We start from the raw sequence: 22,121 nt of genomic DNA on the forward strand, positions 1-22,121 counted from the left end.
TTCAACTGTTCTTTTTCCAAAAAACTGTTTTTTAACATGTATTTATTTGTGTGGATGTATGTATATACATGTGCACAGTGCGCATGGGGGGGGGCAAGCGCAACATGCAGGAACTGGTTCTCTCCTTCCACATTATGGACATTAGGGATTGAACTTAGGTCCTTGGGCTTGGTGGCGAGCACCTTCAGCTCAGTCTCCATGACTTCCTATCCAATAAATTTAGAAGAAAAAGGGAGCAGTTTATATTACTAAAAATAATACGTTTCCAGACATCCAAAAATTCTCTCCTCCATAAAAGCAATGAGAAATGTGAAGACTGTTTTTGGATTCTCTCTCTCTCTCTCTCTCTCTCTCCTGATACAGGGTTTCTCTGTGTTTCCCTGGCTGCCCTGGAACTCACTCTGTAGACCACGCTGGCCTTGAACTCAAGAGGTTCGCCCGCCTCTGCTTCCTGAGTGCTGGGATTAAAGGTGTGCGCACAAGGCGAGAGAGAGAGAGAGAGAGAGAGAGAGAGAGAGAGAGAGAGAGAGAGAGAGAGAGAGAGAGAGAGAGAGAGAGAACAAACTGGCCAAGGAAGTGCAGCACAGAGGAAAACGGTAACACCAGAAGCGAGAATGAAAACTGACGGTTTGTAAACTGCTGACCGTGTGTGCTGACCCTGTTGTCACAGACCACACATTTGTCGCCACAGCAACTTCATGAGGGCGCTCTTACCTCCTTTCATGAGGAGAACAGTTGCAATACACAGGATGTCCCAGAGCAGGCCACGGCAAAACCCCTTCACATTAAAGGGTTTTAGACCGAGTGTGGTGGCGGGTGCCTGCCTGAACTCTCGGCATGTGGGTGGTAGAGGCCGTACTGCTGCAGGCTGATGGCCAGCCTGGTCTACATAAGGAGTTTCAGACCAGGCCAGCCAAGGTTACACAGCAAGACCCTGTCTCAGAAACAAAACAAAAGTGGGGGTTGGAGGAAGTGTTTCTCAGAGATATTTAATTAGATGGAACATATAAAGAATCCAATGTTCCAGGGCTGCAGAGAGTTAAGAGCACTCACTGATCTTCCAGAGGACCTGAGGTTAGTACCTAGCACCTATACCAGACGGCTCACAGATGCCTGTAACTTCAGCTCTAGGGGATCCAGTGTCCTCATGGCCTCCTTGGGTGCCTACATTCATGTACACACACTCCATACAAACATACATGTGTACACACAATTTTAACAGTAAAATAAAGCTTTTAAAGAAAGAGACAGATGTTTCAGTGGGTCCATACTTAGAAGGAAGTATGGTAATTCATCGCGGAGAGGATGCATGCTGCACACTGTTACACACTGGGAAGATGCAGCAGTGTCCCGTTAAGTGTGCTGTGGTGCAAAAACAACCCATTTAGCCATGGCGCTTAAGACTTGATGCCTGACACCTGTGCTGTATGCTCCATTTCTTTCTTTTTTATCTTTTCCCAAGACAGGGTTTCTCTGTGGAGCCTTGGCTGTCCTGGAACTCACTCTGTAGACTAGGCTGGCCTCGAACTCACAGAGATCCACCTACTTCTGCCTCCCGAGTGCTGGGATTAAAGGCGTGCACCACCACTGGCAGGAACAGGCTTTATTTCTAAATGAAAGCAAAGCAGGCTGCTAGTGTTAGAGCTACTAAGGACAGCTGTCCGGGCAGAGACCAACTGCACCCCACAGCACTTACAGGGGAGACAGAGTGGGGAGGCACGCCTTCCACCAGCAGAGCCAGGGGGAGATGCTGAGAACAGAGCTTAGTGGACGTGCAGCTCCTGGGATTCCTGCTGCTTCGGCTCCCTGTGGGGGAGTGGGGTAGGGAGGAGGGTGTTCATGCATGTTTTCTGTAGGCCACCCAAAGTGCATGGGCAGGACAGGGCTGCCCAGGAGGCTCAGTTGGGGTGTGAGTTCCAGGGTGGGAGAGAGGTCTGGGCAGTCACACATGCTCTGCTTTGATAGGCAACTAATGGCCATACATTGTACCAGGACACCAAGACAACTGTCCAGTGGACTGTGCTTGAGGGTGCAAGGCAAGTACTTGGGGCAAGAGTCTCGGTGCCTTAGTTATGAGGCACCTGGGGCTCCAAGTCTGTCAAAGTCAGCTGTCCCAGCTCTACCCTCCATGTACCATCTTCCTGCTCACTTGCTTCTGGCGGTGGGCTTCCAAGCTCTAAATCACCACGTTCACTTCGAGATGTGCCGGCCTTCTGTCCTCTGCTCTGGGCTTTCATTCCTAGCCTGCACTCCAGACGTAACGTGTCACTGGGAAGCCCCACCACTACCATTAGGCACATGTCCCCTGCTACCAGAAGCGTGTCAGAGTTCCTTCCAGGACATAGTAGCACCATGAGTTTAGTAGGGATCACATCACAAAAGCACACCCTGAAGAAATGAACGCATTAATTTATTCAATTTTCCCATGTGCAAGACCTTCTAAAGGAGTGTCATGGAGGCTCTCAGGGTGTACACAGCCCTCGGAGCAGGTTTAACGTCTAGGCTTTAAATATTTTAGAGTACGGTAAAAGGATCCACGACTGTGTGAGATCTGGGGGGTGGTTGAAGGAGCAGACAAGGAGTTGGGCTGGCATCACGCAGAGGGGATGAGGAAAGACTCAACGTCGAGTGGACGGACATTCTAAGCCGCTGGAAGGACAAAGCTCACACACCTCTGCTATGGGAGGGAGAAGACTAGTATGCAAGGGCTGGGGTATGCAACTGGGGCCTCATTCTTGGGGATACGTGACCAAGGAAGATGACCACTCTGTGTCCTTGGCTCCTTGCTTGAAGTACCATCCTATCAATTTTTAAACATTTTGAGCCGTGGCTGAAGCTAGAAAAGAGGGGGAAATGGGGGAGACCAAAGATGGGGTCAAAGTCCTCGGGTTGGGGAGCTAGAGGCCCCCTTCAAGTAGCTCAGGCCTGGCAGCTTGTGCGGCGGGGCTTGTGGAAGATGCCTCTCACAGAGCAAGCCCCAGGAGGAGGAGGGCTTGTGGGTCTGCGGGGGCTGGACCACTAGTGTCTACTCGTGGCTCCCACGGCAGCTGCACACAGCGCAGGGCCCACTGTGCTGAGGTGTTCGTCCCTTCTGTTGAGACTCAAACTGGGTTGGCCCGGGTGAGGGCTTAGGCACAGCCTCACTCCTCCCAGGGGCTCATGTCCGTGTCGATGGCCACACAGTTGTAGGCGGCATAGCGGAGCTTCTCCTCACATACCTTGGCACTAAAGGAGGGGAAGGAAGGTGGTTAGGCAGGCAGCTCTGCTGCGCCCAGGGGTGCACTTTGCTGCCCGCCACCCTTCCACACGAGGACGTCACCCCCCGAACATGAACCTAGGAAAACTCACCTGGCATAGTGCGGGAGGAAGAGCGTGCTGGAGCAGGTGGAAGACTCAGGCAGAGCGTCTGTGGTCTCATAGCTGGGAGTTTGGAGAGGCAAAAGGTTAGGAGGAGCTGTAGCGGGATGTGTGTATGTGGAAGGCACCTCAGGCCCTTCTCTGTGCTCACACTCACCCCAGTTTGTCTGGGTAGATGTAGATCCGAGCTGGGAGGCGGCTGCGGCCAGTGACAAAGCGCAGGAAGCGGCTCCGGTCCTCTGGGTGGAGGAGAAGAGAATTAAGGCTTGCACTGATGGCGACCGGAGCTTCTACAACTTCAATCCGCCCCTCCAGCCCACAAGCGGTCCCAAGGCAATGCAAGTGGCACGCTGCCCTCTACTGACCATTGGTGAAATTGTTCAGAGCCTCCCAGAAGTACTGCACTCGCGTGTCAGATGGTTCAAAGTCCTCAAACCGAGCTGCAGGGGCCAAGGCAAGAATCCATTCTTAGGTCTCATTCTGCTAGTCCTTAAGAATCGCCCTCCGGCTTCACTGCCCCATCCCCAGAACTCACTGAGCTTGCGCAGAGCATCCACAGTGACCTCCGGATCCCCACACACCTTCTTTTCCAGCTCTTGCCAGGTCAGCAGGTCCAGCACAGCCTGTGGTACCACCTTCAGCAGACCTGCCTGCATGGCTGCCACCTAGGGAGGAGGGAAAAGTCCGGCTGGGAAAGAGGACGCTCCTTTCAGCACACACTGGGGACATCTCTACTCACTGGTCAGCAGGAATGAGGGGCACAGTTATGGTGAGAGCTAGAATGGGGACTGGTAGTGGTGGCCTACCGGCCGGCTCTCCGGCTGTACAGGGAAGGGGCTGGGAAGGTCCAGAGCTCCGGTTTGCTACCTGTTCCTTGCTTTCCTCCAGTCGAGCCTTCTGCACCAGCTGGATGAAGCGAGAGCGGTCCTCGTATCCCACCACGATGCCTGTGCCCCCAGGAATCAGCTCCACCACCTGCTGATCACTCAGTACGGTGGTGAATGTTAGCTCCTTCCCGAACTTGAACTCAAATGTCTCCTTGTCCATCCCTTCCATCACTTCCAGGAGCTTCACCTGAGGGTTGGGGAGAGAGAAGCAGGGGTGTCAGCTCCTCACTGGGGAGACAGTCTCTGTCTTCCTGTGGGTAATGTAGAGTGCAGAGACCAGTAAAGGGCCATGAAAGCGTTGAGACAATACCCAGCCAGCCTTGGAGGTTAGGGTTGGCATCCTGCAGGAAATGGCACCTGGCCTGACCCAAAGGACAGCTGGGAATTGGCTTGGCCGCAAGGGAAGTCGGGAGAGAGAACATCTCGGACAAAGCTGAAAACTCAAAAGGCCTCAAGAATGTTTTGCTTAGAGCCTGAGTGTGAGTCAGTGGCTGAGACACAGGAGTCAGGTAAGGTCTTTACAGAGTTCCTACTGCCCTAAGCCCAAAGCGGTCATCACGTGGTTTAACCGAGGACAGTGAAATGACTGACTCTGGCAGCGTGGAATGAGATGGACAAGAACAGAGACGGGGCATTAGCTTTCACAATACACAGCTGGGACAGAAGAAAAGGTGGCCCGAACCGCGGGGACAGCAGTGATGGGGGAATTAGCACACTAAATCCAGGGAGAGACTGGACAGGATGTGGTGGGGAGAAGAGTTAGGGTGACCCTAAGCCAGGCATGGTGGCTGGCACATGCCTGCAATCCAGCATTTAGGAGGTGGAGCAGGAAGATGAGAAGTTCAAGGCCATCCTCCTCAACTGCATATCCTCTACTACATGAGACCCTACTGCAAAGAGGAAAACACAGGGCCGGCAAGATGGTTCCGTGCATAAAAGCACCTGCCACAAGTCTCATGACCTGAGTTCAACTCCCAGGATCTCATGGTGGAAAGAGATCCAATTCCCAAAAGTTGTCCTCTGACCTCTACATATGTACCATGGTGCACCTACCTACCTACCTATCTACCTACCTACCCACCTACCTACCTACACACATACACACACACACACACACACACACACACACACACACACGCACGCACGCACGCACACACACACGCACACACACACACACAAACACACAAATATGCTAAAAAAAATAAAGGCAAAAATCAGAATAAACACAAAAAGACCCTGCTGACTTTGGCATGGGCAAAAGGGTTGGGGGTGCAATTCTGAGCCTGGAGCCCAAGAGGTGGTGGACTGGGGATAAGGTGAAGAGTGCAGAATGCAAGAGTCAGATGGGCCATCTTGAGGTAGATGCACATATGGCCCCAGGCTGAGGAGAGAAGTGCGAGCTGGAGGTAAGGATTTTAGGGGTTATCAGAGCAAAGACAGCAGCTGAATCCATGGGAGTCGATGGGACTACAGAGGGAACACATGTACTTGGAAGCAGTGGGTCTGGGCAGAGGAAACACGGGTCCAGGTCCTGCTCACCAGCACGGAGTCCACAGCTGGGAAGTCTTTGCTCCAGCTCACCTCCTCACCAGACAGCTGCTTCCACACGAACCCAGGCAGGGCCAATACCTGCGTGACAAACACATTTGTCTTCTCACTGAGCCTCTCAGGTTTGCAGGCCCTTCTTTCGAGGTCTGGGCTTAGCTGACAGGTGGTGATGGTGTTACTCACCAGGAACTCCTTACCCCGAAGGGCAGCCCCCATCAGCTGTCCGATCCACTCATACTTGGCAAAGTCTCGGCAAGACGGATTAGGCACATACATGTCCCGGGCCTCACCAGTGCCATTGCCCTGCCCCAGAGACAGAGCTATCAGCAGGACATGGGGTAGACCCTATTTTCCTACCACAGGTACCCTAAAGACTTCACCGGAAGTCTACTGCTCCCCCTCCACCATCCCTCCTAATGTAGAAGGATGCTCCTTTCCTTTGTGCAGAGGCTGCCCAGGTAATTCGGTCCCTCCACTGCCCCCTCCAGCTCTGTCTGGTTCTCAAGAGATTTGCAGAGGTGGCGGAAATTTGGTGGTGGGTGGGGAGACAGTCACCTGGTTCGCCGTGCGCACGAAGAAGGGCAGAGGCACAGGGGTGTCCGCTGAGCTGGGGCACAGCTCTTCTGACATATCTGCCAGGCTGTCACGGAAGCCACCACCTGAAATGACAGAAGCTTTCAGCTGGGCTTTCAAAAGGGGTAACAAGCCGGGCGGTGGTGGCGCACGCCTTTAATCCCAGCACTCGGGAGGCAGAGCCAGGCGGATCTCTGTGAGTTCAAGGCCAGCCTGGGCTACCAAGTGAGTTCCAGGAAAGGCGCAAAGCTACACAGAGAAACCCTGTCTCGAAAAACCAAAAAAAAAAAAAAAAGGGGGGGGGGGTAACAAGCAGGCTTCCTGTGTCTATTAGCTGGTAATCCCAGAAGGTGCTAACACTCTAAAAGGATAACAATTGGAGCCCATGTCATGGCCTCACCTTGGTCAATGATGCCTTCTGCGATGAATTTACATTCCCACCACTGGTCATAGCGCATGGGCCACCTGGAAATAGGGATGGATGGATCTCTGTTATGCTAGGGCTGAGCTCAGGCACATTAACTGGCCCAGATACCAGCTAGGAAAAGACTATAGAGTGGGAATAGTGAGAGGTGTGAGGTGCAGTGTGTGGATGTACAGACCCTGGGCAAGTCCCTAACCCTCACGCCATACCTGTAGTCCAAGGGCTTTTCATACTTGTCAGAAGGCTTGAGGCCTTCATAAACCTGGGGGACATGAGGAAATGGGAGTAAGTGGGAGCCGTACGGAGGTTTATGTTAAAAAGCTGTCCCTACTCCTGCCCAAAGACCTTGCTCAAGTCCCTCTTGGACTAAAGCCCTAGGCCCTTCACTGACCCTCCCTCAGTCTGATCCCGGTGGGCCAGACCTGGGTGAAGACTGCATTCTTGCAGGCAGGGTCCCGAGAAGGGCAGGCACGGTGTTCCATGGCAAGGCGGCGGTTGATGTACAGCCGTGGCATGAAGCTGGGCTTGCTGCTTTCCGAATCACGAAGGCACTGTGCTACCAAGCTGGGCCGCTGGCGTGACAGCAGTAGGAACTGTTTCACTTGCTGGTGAGGAAAGGTGGCCAGGGCAGCCTCAGTAGACAGGCAGCTTTTGTCTAGCCCTGGGACTTTCCTCTATGGCTAGACCCAATTTTACCATCCCAGTCAAGCCTCGTTCATTCTGTGCTTGCCTATAGTTTCTTCCTTAAACTAAGCACAAAGGGGAACTCTGTAAAACAACAACACAAATCTAATATTACCTTACGGGTTTGTTTGTTTGTTTCTCGCTTTCTTTTTCTTTTCTTTTTTTTCTTTTTTTTTGGTTTTTCGAGACAGGGTTTCTCTGTGTAGCTTTGCGCCTTTTCCTGGAACTCACTTGGTAGCCCAGGCTGGCCTCGAACTCACAGAGATCCGCCTGGCTCTGCCTCCCGAGTGCTGGGATTAAAGGCGTGCGCCACCACCGCCCGGCTGCTTTCTTTTTTTATTTTTATTATTTTTGTTTGTTTTTCAGGACAGGGTTTCTCTGTGTAGTCCTGGCTGTCCTGAAACTCGATCTATTGACCAGATTGGCCTTAAACTCACAGAGATCCTCCTGCCTCTGCCTCCCGAGTGCTGGGATTAAAGGCGTGCGCCACTACCACAGGCTTCTTACAAGCTTTCTAATAGTTCCACTGACCATAGCTAAGTCCCTACTTCACACCCTGGTACACGAGGCTCCTGAGACGCAGCCTATGCTTCCCGTCAGCCCCTTTCCAGTCTCATCCACGTCACCCTCACACCGAGCTGTATGTTCTCTTTAAGTCCTGTGGCGCTGCCGCAGCCCCCAGTGGGCACCTTTCGTATAGCTGCCCACCTGTGCGGTTCCTCCTCTCCCTCCTACTGCCTACTTCACACACCTGTGCGGGAACTAGCCCCCCAAACCCTAACTTTTCATCACTTGTGTCTGGCTTTGTTCTTGGTTTCCAGAAGCAGAAAGGGTCTATAGCCCTAGGGGTTTCAGGAACTTTCTGCTAAAGAGTGAAAACCAGATGAACGGGAAGGAGGAACCCAGTGCCCAGGTTAGTACTGCAGGGTTCAGACTCACTTTAATCTCACTGAAGGTGCCCAGTGTGTGGTCCCATGCAGGTACCAGGTGGTGCAGGACACTGTCCAGGATCTTGATGAATCTGTGGTAATGCGTGAAGATAAAGAGTTCAGCGTGGATGCTGTGCAGTGGTGGGGCACCCCTTTAATCCCAGTACTTAGAAGGCAGAGGCAGGCAGATCTCTGTGAGTTCAAGGCCAGCCTGGTCTACAGAGTGAGTTCCAGGATGGCCAAGGCTACACAGAGAAACCCTGTCTCAAAAACAAAACAAACAGAATTTAGCATGGATGTAAGACCCCAGTCTCTAATCCACAGGGACAGAGCGATGATCAAGAGATGCTCTGGCCCTCAAAGCGGACTAGTTTATTTTTACCAGACTTTGGGGCCTCCTCCATGTAGATTCCCAAGGCTTAGGGAAAAGAGAGGCATGCAGGGCCAGCACCATAGCTACCTCTGCAGAAGGACAGCTCTTCGGTATAGTACTTCTGGGTCAGTGCCTTCTAGGCGTGGATATCGCACCAGACTGGCTGGCTGGAACAGGTCTGCATTCAAGCCTAGCTCCCGCTGTCTAGAGGACTTGATCTTGACCCCTCGAAGACGAACATCAATCCCGTCATCTGAGGGAAAGGGTCAGAGTATGGTCATTTCCTGTGACTGCAGCTTTCTTGGCCCTCAGACCCGGGAATGGCTCCTTAAAGGTTGGCATTTTGTCAGTTAGCCACTGGAGGCTTCTAGATTCTATCACACGGTTCTGATATTTATATATTCATTCCGCCTCTATGCTGTTGGGATGCCTGTGGATCCTAACACAAGTTCCTTTTCTAGATGAGCTTGACTATCCCTATGGCTTTAAGGTTGGCTTATACCTATCTCTGGCCCCATAGCTTTACCCTAACTCCAAGCCAATTCCCTTCTCTCCATACTGTCAGCTTGCCCCCAACCACATCCTGGGATTCCTTATAGCCTTAAGCCCCACCTCGACACTCAACGATTCGGATCTCGATGATTGGAAGGTGGACAGTCATGTCCTCCAAGACACAGACATCCCCAATCAGAGTCCTAGGAGACAGGTATAAAGCAGTTCAGATACTTGCTGCCTTAGGCCCTCAGGAACTTCTGGGGTTCCATTCAAGCTGAGCTTGGACCCATTGCTAAGATCATACCCCACTTCCCACCCCGGGGCAGCTTGCTCACTCGTCAATGTTCACGTCACTCAGCTTCTTCAGGTTGTCCCCTTCACCCCCATAGACCACTACCCGCTTAGGCATGAAGTTGTCATCTGTGGTATCCACTGTGAGTAGCAGCTTCCTGAAGGTTCAGAGTATGTGTCTGAGTGAGTCTCTAGGCACCCAGAGCACATGGCTCACCCACCCTGTCCGGCCCAGAGCCCACTCACTTGACAATTGTGCCTTTCTTCATGGTAAGCCGTACCCAGTGTTGGCACTGGGACCCATCGCTCTCCCAGTAGGTGTCTGCATTGCTATCCGTCAGGCAGGACACATTGAACTCCTCCTAGGGTAGGGGCAGAAAGGTGGAGTCACATCTGCACTGGGCAAGTGTTTGAGTTGGGGTGGGTGTGGGGTAGGGAAGGGTGTCTGGGTTCCAAGAGGAGAGGCACAAAGTGTGGCTTGTGGGGACGATGGTTTGGCCCCGGTTTGGCAATGGGAGTGAGTTCTGGACCTAGCATTGAGGAATGTGACTGCATCTAGCCACAGGAGGAGTCTCAGCACCCACCGTGTAGGAGGAAACATCTATGCTTTCCACATACTGCTTCACACTACCCAGGTTCTCATCTTCTTTGCCCAGGTGGTCATATAAGAAGTGGATCAGGTCCTCGTCGCACTCAAATGTCCATGTTGGGGGCACATAGCTAAGCAACCCCAAACCCCTGATTAGGCTGGGTTCAGGCCCGGCTCCCTCCTCTTCCACCCCACTCCAGATAACTCACAGTAGTCTTTGTATCGCTTCCGTGTAGGCCTCTGCTGGCTGAGGCCTGGACCCTAGGCGATGTGAGTATGTCAGGTCCACCACCTGTTCCCATCTGTGGGCACAGAGTCGGGTGAATGAGGAGGGAGGTATGGGCAACAGGACACCACCTCCAAGGTCTAGAGCCTTCTCTAGAGTTCTACCTCCAAGCCTCCAGAAACCTTATGCCACCCCTTCCAGGTCTCATCTCTGCCTGTTCTTGCCACCCCAAAATCTCACACAACCCAAAATCTCACACAACCCAAGGTCTGGATTTGGGTCGCACTTCCAAACCCCTTGCCCTGCTGGACACCAAGTCGCGTTCTTTCACTTGCAGGACCTGAGCACCGGCCGGTAGTCTACACCGAAGAGCTGCTGCTGCCGCTGCAGGTGGTCTGGAGTGTCGATGGGTACAAGGCGGGCCCCGCCCTCCGCCGGGCGACATACCAGAAGCCAGCCTTCGTCCAGTCCGCAGTCACTCAGGTGTTCGGCCAGCTGCTCCTGCAGGGACATGCCAGATGGGGACAGCCGTCAGGGCACAGATGTCAGGGAGCAGCCCAGCGGCTCGCCCAGTCCAGCCCAGGGCAAAGAGCACCGAAAGCAATGCCAGCTCACTATGGGAAAAGAGGGCGGAACAACCAACCACGGCTTTGGCCGGATCCAGGGGGGTCTTTGGCTGGGTCCCGGCCCACCGGGGCGCACCTTGGTCAACTTCACCCAGAGGCCGTGGCCATTGCACAGCTCCTCGCCGGTGGTGCGCACACAGGCGCCACGCCGGAGCTCAATGCTGTCGCGGGCGGCGCGCAGCGGTCCCGAGCCGGTGCCGGGGCCAGGGCCCGCGGCACCTACACGCAGCCCCAGGCCCTCTGCCTCCCACACAGGCAGCAGCACGCGCGACGGTCCCGCCGGGTCCTTGTAGAGCTTGTAGAGCACCTCTCGCGGCACGAAAGCCAGCGCCGCGGGCAGCGGCAGCCCGGCCCGGAGGCTCCGCGCCGCCTCGGCCAGGAAGCGCACGCGGCCCAGGAGCTGTCGGGGGGACTCGAGCGCCGCTCCGGGGCCAGGGCCAGCCATGGTGAAGCCGCGGAGGTGAAACTCGTCCAGGGAAACCTTGGCCCGCAGCAACAGCAGGGAGACCGCAAGCTCAGCTTCCCACCACGCCCTGCTCCGCCTTCCACCCTACTTGGCCGTATGTTTTGGATTAAGTGCACAGCCTATTGCCACCGGATGGTCAGGTGTGCTCTGACACTCAACGATATTCCCTATTTTGTGACCCCGTCCCCGGCTAACCCAACCAGACTCAAAAGTAGACTCTTGAGGTAGGGTCTCATTATGCAGCACAGGCTAGTTTCGACCTCGCGATCCTCTCACTGGCTTTATTCAAGCTAGTGCTGCTACCCTTGTTCAAGCCACTATTCTGTCTTCCCTCGATCACTGCAACTACATCCTCTCCCCCTCCCCCAGCCCCCTGTTTTTCTAGACAGGATTTCTCTGTGTAGCCCTGACTGCCCCGGAACCCATTATGCAGACCAGGCTGGCCTTGAACTCACAGAGATCCGCCTCTGTCTCCCAAGAGCAGGGATTAAAGGCTGAGCCATCATGCCCTGCTTGAGAAACATCTTTAAATTTGTTGAACTATCTATCCTAGGGGCGGTGTGACTAAATGTTTGGTAGAATGACCCCTTCCTCGGTCACTGATAGGAGTGTTCAATCATTCTGGATAGATGCTATTTGTTGCTTCTAATCCCGGGAGACTAATATTCGTTGTCCACCTAAAAGTGATTACCGGGGGCTGGAGAGATGGCTCAGCAATTAAGAGCACCTTTAGTACAGCCTTTTGCATCATTCCTTTGCCAGAAAACATTGTTAGACATTGTTAGACTCATGGATGGGAGTGAAAGCGAGACTTGGGCTAAGTTCGGGATTTCCAGGCCACAGATGGGAACAATTTTCTCACGCCACCTTAAGACGTATTGAGAAGTCATTTCTTTGGGTCGTTTGTTACTGCGGCGTAACACTAGACTTTACGGTGAAAAATTGTTGGGGTCCTACGGGCAGCAGGGAGGGCAGCCCCACAGCTGTCAGTGACGGAACGGTCACGTGGCTCTCAATATGGCGACATCCCAGGTTCTCTTCAGGAAGGGGCGGAGCCTGGGCTGTGTGGGCGGAGATTCAGATTAAAGCGGTGACCGGAGACTGCTCAGTTACTGTTTACGATGGAGGCGAACGGGTTGAGGTGAGTCAACACAACTGCACGCGCTGTGGCTACCTTGCTTTCTGATCTGAGTCTTCCAGTTCAGGGATATGTCCTTAAACTCTTATTTTTCTGGAGCTCTCCCAGTACGAACCCAAATCGCTGTGATTCCAAATCTTCCAATCATGGAATAGAACCTTCCCCGCTCCCTGCCTCCTTCCCTAATCTCCATTCCAGGGACTACCTCGCGGGACTGCGTCCCTAGACTTTCGGAGGTGACTTAGAACGTCTGACTAGCACTTGGGACCATCAACTCTGATCCTCTCTCTCGTTTCGGGGATCACCCTACCACTCGCGGCCCGGTCCCTGAGATTAACTTCTTTCCCCCAAACTCTCCTTACTGGATTTTCATTCCACCCCCCCACCTCCCCAGTCCCTTCAGTTTGGGAAAGCTGGACAAACGTGTATGAGAGAGGCCCCAGTGGGGCCCCCCTCCTAGCGTCTTGTGCGCCACCTGATAGAGAGGAGGCGGAATGGGTGGGGAGCCATGGTTTGCAAGCGACCTGGAGGCGGCAGATAGCGGTGCTTGACTGAACACGCCTTCCTAAACCCCAGTCTAGCATGACACTTACTCCTACCTCTCCTCTCCACCCGATCGCCAGACTCCAGAATTTTCCGGAGCTGAAGAATGACACGTTCCTGAAAGCAGCTTGGGGAGAGGAAACAGACTACACTCCCGTTTGGTGCATGCGACAAGCAGGCCGATACTTACCAGGTCAGGGACAAAGCTATGAAAGCTATGGTCTAGATAAAACTCTAGAAGGTGAAGTTCAGGGGCCAATGATAACTTTAGAAGACCTCCTGGGTTGAGTCCTGTTCTTGCTCTCCTCTTGCAGAGTTTAGGGAAACTAGGTCTACCCAGGACTTCTTCAGCACCTGTCGCTCTCCTGAGGCTTGTTGTGAACTGACTCTGCAGGTGAGAGCCCCACAAACGAGCGTGGGATTTGTGCCCTCAGTGTGTCTCCTTGTTAACCTATTTGTTATTCCCTGCAGCCACTAAGAAGATTCCCTCTGGATGCTGCCATCATCTTCTCTGACATTCTTGTTGTACCCCAGGTACTCAATCCTGATCCTGGAATGTGGGCTTAAAAAAAACCAAAAAAAAAAAAAAAAAAAAAAAAAAACCAAAAGGAAAGGAAAACACTCCTTGGAAATCCTCTGTCTTGTCAGGTTTCAAGTACATAACTGGGTAGAGGAAAACACTAAGAAATGGAGTTTGCCAGGGGTTTTATTCTTTCCTTTCCTTATCACATGGGTTGAATAGAACCCTTCCCTCTGCGGTTCCAGATTGTGAAGCCAGGTATTTTATTCCCCTTAAGGCACTGGGCATGGAGGTGACCATGGTACCTGGCAAAGGACCCACATTCCCAGAGCCATTAAGAGAAGAGCGGGACCTAGAGCGTCTACGGGATCCAGCAACAGTGGCCTCAGAGTTGGACTATGTGTTCCAAGCCATCACTCTTACTCGACAACAGCTGGCTGGACGTGTGCCGTTAATTGGCTTCGCTGGTGCTCCGGTAATTCTGCACAGGGCATGAACTGGAGCATGAAGAGGTCGTTCTGGCAGGTCTGGTATAGACAAAGGATTCTATGCTGTGACATCTTTGTATCCTTCCACAGTGGACCCTGATGACATATATGATTGAGGGTGGCAGTTCAAGCACCATGGCTCAGGCCAAGCGATGGCTCTACCAAAGACCACAGGCCAGTCACAAGCTGCTTGGCATACTCACGGATGCTCTGGTCCCATATCTAATAGGACAGGTGGCTGCTGGTGCTCAGGTGAGTCTTTAGAGACAAACAGGCTGCAGTTTGGTCCATCAGGACCCAAAGCAGTGGCTTTCTAAAGTGGAGAAAGCAGGGATCTTAGTTTTCCTCCAGTGATCTGGTTGGAGTATCTAAGTGGTTTTCAACCTTCCTAATGCTTATCCTTTAGTACAGTTCATGTTATGGTGACCCCCAACCATAAAATTCTTTTGTTGCTACTTCATAGCTGTAAGTTTTCTAGTGTTATGAACTATAATGTAAATATCTGATATGTGACCCCTGTGAAAGAAATGGGTCATTTGGCCTTAAAGGAGCCGTGACTTACAGGTTAAACCACTTGGATTCTAAGCCCTTCCTGAAACTGTCAGCAGGGCTTAAAGGTCTGAGTTTTTGGAAATTGAAGTTGCTGCTAGGATCTGGAGAAGGCAAAACTGCTTCTGCTTTTGCCTTTGCCTCCTAAGTGCTGGGATGAAAGGTGTGTGCTACCACTGCCTCTCTGTTTTCTTTCTTATTTGTTTTTTTTGAGACAGGGTCTCAACCTGGATCTCGCTCTGTAGACCAGGCTGGCCTTGAACTCATTGATCTACCTGCATTTGCTTCCTGAGTGCTGGGATTAAAGGCATGGGCCACCACTTCCTGGCTTCTTTTTTCAAGGCAAAACTTTTTTAATAGAATTGAGCTCCTAGCCTCAGGGAGTAGGTCAGGGTTTAAAGTCACCTGAGGAGAATTAAGGCATAATCTGTATGTGGGCCTGAGGCACTTCTTTGTGTGTTAGGCCTTCCTTTTTCTTATCGCCTATCTACAGGCATTGCAGCTCTTTGAGTCCCACGCAGGACATCTTGGCTCGGAGCTCTTTGGCAAGTTTGCCCTGCCCTACATCCGGGATGTGGCCAAGCGGGTGAAGGCTGGGCTGCAGAAGGAAGGTCTGGCGCCAGTGCCCATGGTGAGGACTGGGACAGGCTGAGTGAAGGCCTGTAGCACTTTCAGGGCTAAGTCCTGTGTGGACTGAAGTCACCATTGGAGGGCAGCAGAAGAACAGCCAAGAAAGGCTACTGGGCACAGCAAGGCTGAGTCAGAGATCTGCTTTTTCTCCAGATCATCTTTGCTAAGGATGGACATTTTGCTCTGGAAGAGCTGGCCCAGGCTGGCTATGAGGTAGTTGGGCTTGACTGGACAGTGGCACCAAAGAAAGCCCGGTGAGTGATGGTGCAGTAGGCACTAGAGGTTGAGGTAGAGGGGGTACAGTCCCCAAATAAAGAAGTGATGAGAATGTGGTGATGTGCTTACAGGGAGCGCGTGGGAAAGATGGTGACCTTGCAGGGGAACCTGGATCCCTGTGCCTTGTATGCATCTGAGGTAATAACCGGGCCCAGCATGTGTGTACAAGGTTTTCTCTATGCATTGTGCAAAGGTTGGGTGATCACGTGTGTGTGGTTTTATTATACCTGCTCTCCCTCTCCTCTATCTTGGTCCTCTAGGAAGAGATTGGTCGACTAGTGCAGCACATGCTGGATGAATTTGGGCCACAACGCTATATTGCCAACCTAGGGCATGGACTTTACCCAGACATGGACCCAGAACATGTAGGAGCCTTTGTGGATGCTGTACACAAACATTCACGTCTGCTTCGACAGAATTAAGTATATGCCTTCCCCTCAAGTACCACCAACACAGGTTGTTTCCAGAAGAATAAACTTCCAGAGTTGGAGTGTAACATGTTCCTTTGTTTGTAAAGGTTTATGTTTTTATCCTGTTGTCCCCCCCCCCACTTCCTCTCCCTCTTACACACACACACACACACACACACACACACACACACACACACACACAGGCTTGGAACTATGTAGTCCAGGTTGGCCTTGGAACTCAGAGATCCACCTACCTCTGTCTCTCAAGTGCTGGGACTAAAGGTGTGTACTATACCAGGCCAGGCTCCTTTGTTCCTTTTCCTTATGCCTCCTCTGCATCTTCTTCCACAAGTTTCAGGGCTCAGGTATCAGTAAACATGCCCTACACCATTAACACCAGGCTCACACTACCATTGTGCTATCATCAGCCATCCAAGCCCGAGAGTGACATGATATTAGGTATACCTTTCCAGATAGTTGGGGCTTTGGCATTTATAGACAAAGGGTCAGGGTCCATAGGGCACAGGGCTCTGTGTCTCTGAAGGAAGGAGAAGACGGATCAAAAAGGGCACAGAAGTGGCTAAACTACTCTGGGGTTCAGGAGAGGAAGATGGAATCTAGGTAAACAGGAGCTAAGGAGATTTCAGTTTTGATACCACAGTAGGGAGAGTATAAGATCCAGAGCTAAGTTGCTCAGGACTGGCACCTTAGGCTACTCCATCACCAAAGCATGAAGGCCTCTGAAGCCAAAGGATCCGCTGCCACTTCAGCTTACTGTGCATTATTTTCTGAGCATGCTCACTGATTTTCTCAGGATTTTCTCAGGATTTCTGGAATTCTGCTTATCATTTGACAGTAGGACATGACTGTTTCGTTCCTAGGACAAGGTTCTGAGGTCAGAACTATAGAGATGGGTGTGATGTAATGAATTTTTTCATCTGTCCATTATTGTACATCTCTAGGCCCAACCAGATCCCTATCCCATCAAAGGAGAGAAGGGCCTCATTTACTGATAGAACACAATTTCTGCTTTTAGAAAAATGATCTTTTCTGTGATCCATGATTTATTCATAGAAAAGCACTGAGTTCACATACTTGCTAAAAAAGGGCAATCATGATACAGAAATGGGAGTGGCTTTTCCCTTTGTTGCCAACCCATTGGGCTGAGACAGTGTAGGGGCCCTTGGCTGGACAGTAACACATTAGTAGCCACAAACAGCAAATACAACTTACTGGTCAGTTTGGAATAAAAAAGATGACAAGTAGTTTTCCAAAGAAAAATAAAGTCAGACAGAAAGGTCCTTAGTTCATATTCTAGCTATACCACCCCTTCCCTATCAAACCCCACCCAACTAGGGAACTAAGACACAAAACAGTAAACACTCAAGACACCTGTATCCAACTGATTCTTCTGAATGCCCTTGCTACCTCCTGTAATTTCAGGCTAAGCACAGGGGTCATGAAGTATAGGAAAGTGATACACTGTGGAGGTCAACATGGGCTGATGGGGGTCACCCACTAGAACTAGACATCAGGAAGGGCAACGCTAAAGGAACACCAGCCTCAGCCTCCAAATCAGCTACCAGTGGGACCACGATGAAAGCAGGCAGAGGAAGGTTGAGGTAGAGAGTCAGAGGAAGAAAACACGTTTGTGTAAGAAAAGAACCGTGGAGTGAAAGTGGCCAATCTTAATGCAGAGGGACACTAGTGCTTAGAAACTTGTTTGCTGAAAGAAGGTAAATAGAGGAGGCACAGAGATGGGTAACAGTGTTCGGCTAGCAACAGACTAAGGAATGGGCAAGAGAAAACTGGCAGAGAGAAGGCACACTCATGAAGACACTGGCAGACGACATGTAGAGACCACTCACATAAAGACATACCATGGTCAGCAGGCATACAGTCAGACACAAACATCTTTATACACAGGTACTACCTGTGTGTGCCTAGATACACATATACACTAAACATGTAGACATGAGTACACGTAACACTTAGATATGCATTATCATACACACACAATGAAACAGCAAACAAACCCACAGTCTAGCACGTGTCACATAATTTACACACACAGAACTGACACAGGCATGCACATGTGTAACTTTGTACACAGACACATGTTCTTATCCATACAGATATACACACGTACAAACTGGAGATGAAAACAGATTCTCTAACAGAAAGGTGACCAGAGCAGATGTGTCGTATAAGCTCAGTGGCTTCCTAGACCTTGGTCTTCTCCCTGCACTTGTTATTCAGGTGTTCCTCAGGCTCCTGGAGTGTGTGAGGCAGAGCAGGAGCTTCACTGTTGTCACAGCTTTGTGAGACAAATGTCTAAGCCCAGGCGTGACCTCTGCTCTCAATGACCATTAGTCTAGTTGTCCCATCTGCAGGCCACAGTTTCCGCACAGACAAGACCTGGATTTTAACTGTCCATTTTCCTCCCTGCTGCCCCCACTTATCCACTGCCAACAGCATATACTCTGTATGGGAAACCTGAGAAATGGTTGAGTCTCCTCAGAAAAACAAGCCTATCCTCCCACCCACAGCTACTTTAAGTGCTCATCAAATCAGTCAGAATTATAAATAGTTACAGCTTTACAATGCTTGACAACACATATACTATAGTATTTACAGTACCATAAATGCTTCTGTTTCTCTGGTTAAGCAATCCCTGAGACGGAACAGTGTTCTGTGTTTGCCAAGGGAGAGAGGCCAATGGCCAGGACACGCAGGATATAGGGGCGTGAGGTGACATGTTGTGGGGACATCTGATCGGTCTGCAGGGCCCAGCTCCTCCAGGAACAGTGGGGCTGGCGTGACAAGCTTGCCAAGGCAGGAATACTGGTTAAAGTTGGACTCTCCCCATCCTTAGGTCTGTGGTACTTTTGGCTCAGCCACAAGTGCTCAGAGTCCTCTCAGGGTAGACAGATGTTTCAGAGTCCATGTCCTGATCTGGGAGCCCAGGCTGCCCTGGCAGCAAGCTATCCATTTCCTCAGCCAAAGCGCTCTCGAACCAGCAGCATCAGCTTCTTCTTGCCTTTGTAAATCTGTTTGAGGTTGTCAATGAATTGGGCAAATTGCAAGTGACCATCCTGGGGCAGTAGGAATGTCTCTCGAGCCTTGCTCAGAAACTCAATAAACTCTCCGTAATGGCGGGGACTGATGTGTGTCAGACGGGAGTGTGTGGTGTTGATATAGGCATTGATGGTGGCATCCAGTAGCTGGCGCAGTGGAGCTTTGTCCGTTGACATGAGCTTTCCAGAGCTGCGACGGCCTGGGATACCTGCCAAGCCTGGTGCAGTCACTGTGCACCTACGCAGGATATCGGAAAGCACTGTGGCACAGTGCACACTCTTCACCACCAGGGGGATGAGAGCTGCCAGTTCATTCTTGCCCAGTGAGTGGCTAAGGGCACAAGCCCAGAGCACATCATTGATGGCTGGATGGGTGTCCTGGTTGTAGGCCAGGTTAAGATGGCTCATGGCCAGTGAGGCCAGCTTGAAGGCACGCAGCGGGTAGCCACGGAGCTCCATGTAGCGGGCAATAGTGAAGAGCTGTGAATGAGTCATGCCACCAGCAGCAGCATCAATGGCAATCTGGTAGGCTGCCTCAAAGGCAATGTGGTCTTTCTCACAGAGTGTAAGAGCTGACAAGGCACAGCTCTGCGGATCCTTCATAGCACATTGCAGGGCCAGTGTGCGAGCACAGCTAGCCAGTTCCTCCCGCTGTGGGTAGTCGAGACTGAGGCGCAGGATAGTGGTGTGGGATACAGCTGTGGCAGCCACAATACTTGTAGCCTCGGTGGGGGTGAAGAGTGTGTACCAGCTCTGCAAGATGCTCACCAGGGCCCGAACACCTGTCAGGGAGAGCCTAAGCTCAGCAGTGGCTACTCGGTCTCAATCCAAGTCTGCCCAGATTACCATTTGGGGTCTGAACTTGGCCCTGCAGAGACGAGTTCTCCCTCCTCCTCAGCAGCCTTGAGAGGATCTGAGGCAAACCAGGGCAAGGGGAGCATCCCAGATGGCCAGACCCTGTCTGGGGTCTCTTCCCATCCCTTTCTTCCTAGGCCAGAGAGCTGAAGGTCTCTGCTGTACCCTTAGCTCTTCATAAAGATGAAGCTACAGAGTCCCAGGTTTGCCTGCCTTAAGGCAGGGCCCTAGGCTTCCCTGGGGTTCTAGCTAAAGTAGGGCATCTGGGGAGAGTCTTGTGCTGGGGCTTTGGGTTCTAGAATGGGTCTCAAGCCTCCAAGTTCTCTGTGGTTTTCCAGAAGCATAGACAGAGCCTGGGACCAAATCACTGGGCTCCCTCCCTCCCAAGGGAGCACATGGGGCCTGGTGGCTGAAAATGTACTCTCAGACATTTCTCTAATCACAGTGGGTCAAAGTGCTGCTGATATCAGGATATGGTCCGAGCAATGAGGGCTCAGGCTGGCTGAACTGAGACCATCTTCCACTAGCAGCACATCCTTTCTCAGGCTGCCAGGAATAGAAATGTGACAGCTCTAAGGATTCACTCTCCTGTCCCAAAAGTTGGGCCTACAAACTCCCCAGGAGGAAGAGGGAGGTGGGAGACTCACCCACTTCTGTAGCACAAGTAACCAACCATCGAACCATCTCTCGGCGCCTCCAGTTAAGGGTTGACAAGGTCATCCGCATCACCTAGACACGAGAGGCATTTCCAGGGGGCCAAGCCTGACAACTGGGAGCCTCTCCTCCCTTCTACTTCATTCTTTCATGCAAAGGACATTTTTTGTTTGCCTGAGACAGGGTCTCATGTAGCCCAGGCTGGCCTTCTACTCTACATGACCTTGAACTTCTAATCACCTGTCTCTACCTCCCTATTACTGACCTTAGAGATGTACCCCACCATGCTTAGTTTATGCAATATTAGGGGTCGAACCCAGGATCTTGTTGCATGAAGGTAAGCACTCTACCAAATGAGATACATTCCCAGCCCAATAACAAATATTTTTTCATAATTTTAACAGTGGTCTTTTCTCTGTGTGTGGATAGGTTTACTTTCTCCCCACCCCACTCACTAGACATGAGGCTTCTCTCATGACTAACAACAGATAAGACTCTTATCATACCTTGACTGACTTGGAGGAAGGGAGAGGTAGAGAAAATGGGGACCTTATATGCCTAAAACTATTTTACTTCTGGCCTTAACTTTAAAATGGAGGCCAATTTTACAGAATCCTTACCTTCTGTCTACCCTAGAACTTGTATTGTGGAAGACAGAAAGAAGCAGACATGGCTATGTTCAGTCCCCTTGGAAACCTAAAGCTGGCACAGTGGTCTCATACCCATACCTGTAACCCCAGCTCCAGGGCCACATTGAGCAGAGTGCTGTCTGTGCTGCTGTCCGTGGGAGTAGCAATCTTGAACGCATCTTGAGCCAGTTTGAAGATGAGGGAGGAAGAATGGATGTGCTTCTGTATTGCTTCTAGAATAGTTCGTAGCCTCAGAGTATCCCCTATAGTGATAGGAAAGGGAGGGGCAGGGTTCATTTGAGAGTTTTCCTAGAGTTTCCCTAGTAAGTCGTTCACAACAGACACTAGTTCAATTATGGTAATTTGCTCAGTGCTTCTGAATGCTACCATCTCTTCTAGTTGGTCAAGTGCCTCTTCTAAACTCTGGTGGATCTTTCTGTTCCTAGACATCCATATGAATTCACCTTGCCCATCTTTTTTCTAAAAGTTATTTTATTTTGTGTATATTGGTGTTTTACCTGCATATATAGATCTGTGTACTGTGTGTGTTCCTGGTACCCACAGAGGTCAGAAGGGGGCCTCCAGTTCCTTGCAACTGGAGTTACAGGAAATTGTGAGCTGCCATGTGGGTGCTGAGAATTGAACCCAGGTCCTCTGGAAGAGCAGCCACTGCTCTTCTACTGAGTCTTCACTCCAGTCTATCACTTCTCCCATATAGTATTTGGTGACCCAACTGAAATAGTAACTGAAGTCTATACTTTAAAGTACATTGTCTCTGTGTTACACAGGTCACATGAGTACATAATGACAATGTCATACTGGATACTTTCACTGCCCTAAAAACTCCTATGCTCATCAAACCTTTTCCCCATATGTTTTGGACC

The 22,121-nt window shown here is 51.3% G+C and overlaps 3 protein-coding genes across 4 annotated transcripts in view; 1 reads left to right on the forward strand and 2 right to left on the reverse strand.

Annotated features, from left to right (window-relative positions):
* Positions 1-2,393: 2,393 nt before the first annotated feature.
* Hectd3 (HECT domain E3 ubiquitin protein ligase 3) lies at positions 2,394-11,539 on the reverse strand. Of its 2 annotated transcripts, none has more exons than XM_052717557.1 (21): positions 10,992-11,539; positions 10,717-10,877; positions 10,360-10,452; positions 10,146-10,281; positions 9,808-9,923; positions 9,606-9,719; positions 9,388-9,470; positions 8,863-9,028; positions 8,413-8,494; positions 7,212-7,394; positions 6,999-7,051; positions 6,766-6,830; positions 6,348-6,451; positions 5,976-6,095; positions 5,784-5,873; positions 4,225-4,431; positions 3,893-4,022; positions 3,723-3,797; positions 3,515-3,596; positions 3,349-3,420; positions 2,394-3,225 (listed from the first exon to the last, which is right to left on the reverse strand). In XM_052717557.1, the coding sequence occupies exons 1-21, from the start codon at positions 11,445-11,447 to the stop codon at positions 3,141-3,143; spliced, it is 2,673 nt and encodes an 890-aa protein (XP_052573517.1). In that variant the 5' UTR covers positions 11,448-11,539; the 3' UTR covers positions 2,394-3,140. The 2 variants fall into 2 exon arrangements, with proteins under 2 accessions (XP_052573517.1, XP_052573518.1); XM_052717558.1 differs by having other exon boundaries at positions 11,079-11,538.
* A 939-nt stretch (positions 11,540-12,478) lies between these two features.
* On the forward strand, positions 12,479-16,108 carry Urod (uroporphyrinogen decarboxylase). The gene is made up of 10 exons (XM_052717564.1): positions 12,479-12,609; positions 13,230-13,342; positions 13,464-13,543; positions 13,621-13,683; positions 13,947-14,144; positions 14,248-14,409; positions 15,200-15,337; positions 15,490-15,590; positions 15,684-15,750; positions 15,873-16,108. The coding sequence occupies exons 1-10, from the start codon at positions 12,590-12,592 to the stop codon at positions 16,032-16,034; spliced, it is 1,104 nt and encodes a 367-aa protein (XP_052573524.1). The 5' UTR covers positions 12,479-12,589; the 3' UTR covers positions 16,035-16,108.
* Positions 16,109-17,045: 937 nt separating this feature from the next.
* Positions 17,046-22,121, reverse strand: part of Zswim5 (zinc finger SWIM-type containing 5) — a 122,886-nt gene continuing 117,810 nt past the window's right edge. The window contains exons 12-14 of the mRNA XM_052717555.1: positions 21,337-21,500; positions 20,602-20,683; positions 17,046-19,881 (exon numbers count right to left, since the gene is read on the reverse strand). Coding sequence (XP_052573515.1) covers positions 19,019-19,881; positions 20,602-20,683; positions 21,337-21,500 — 1,109 coding nt within the window. The 3' untranslated portion in view covers positions 17,046-19,018. The remainder of the gene's footprint in view (positions 19,882-20,601; positions 20,684-21,336; positions 21,501-22,121) is intronic.

This window comes from Peromyscus californicus, unplaced genomic scaffold (genome assembly GCF_007827085.1).
Source record: "Peromyscus californicus insignis strain IS unplaced genomic scaffold, ASM782708v3 Scaffold_5__1_contigs__length_169319896, whole genome shotgun sequence".
NCBI classification, from domain to species: Eukaryota; Metazoa; Chordata; class Mammalia; order Rodentia; family Cricetidae; genus Peromyscus; species Peromyscus californicus.

Excerpts from the sequence above, each read along its gene's own strand:
- Hectd3 (XM_052717557.1), bottom strand. The coding sequence starts at position 11,447 with ATGGCTGGCCCTGGCCCCGGAGCGGCGCTCGAGTCCCCCCGACAGCTC. Across the intron at positions 6,831-6,998 it reads GAAAAGCCCTTGGACTACAG|GTGGCCCATGCGCTATGACC; the intron begins GTATGGCGTGAG and ends CCCTATTTCCAG. Across the intron at positions 6,452-6,765 it reads AGAAGGCATCATTGACCAAG|GTGGTGGCTTCCGTGACAGC; the intron begins GTGAGGCCATGA and ends CTGTCATTTCAG.
- Urod (XM_052717564.1), top strand. The coding sequence starts at position 12,590 with ATGGAGGCGAACGGGTTGAG. Across the intron at positions 15,338-15,489 it reads GTCTGGCGCCAGTGCCCATG|ATCATCTTTGCTAAGGATGG; the intron begins GTGAGGACTGGG and ends CTTTTTCTCCAG. Across the intron at positions 15,591-15,683 it reads GTGGCACCAAAGAAAGCCCG|GGAGCGCGTGGGAAAGATGG; the intron begins GTGAGTGATGGT and ends ATGTGCTTACAG.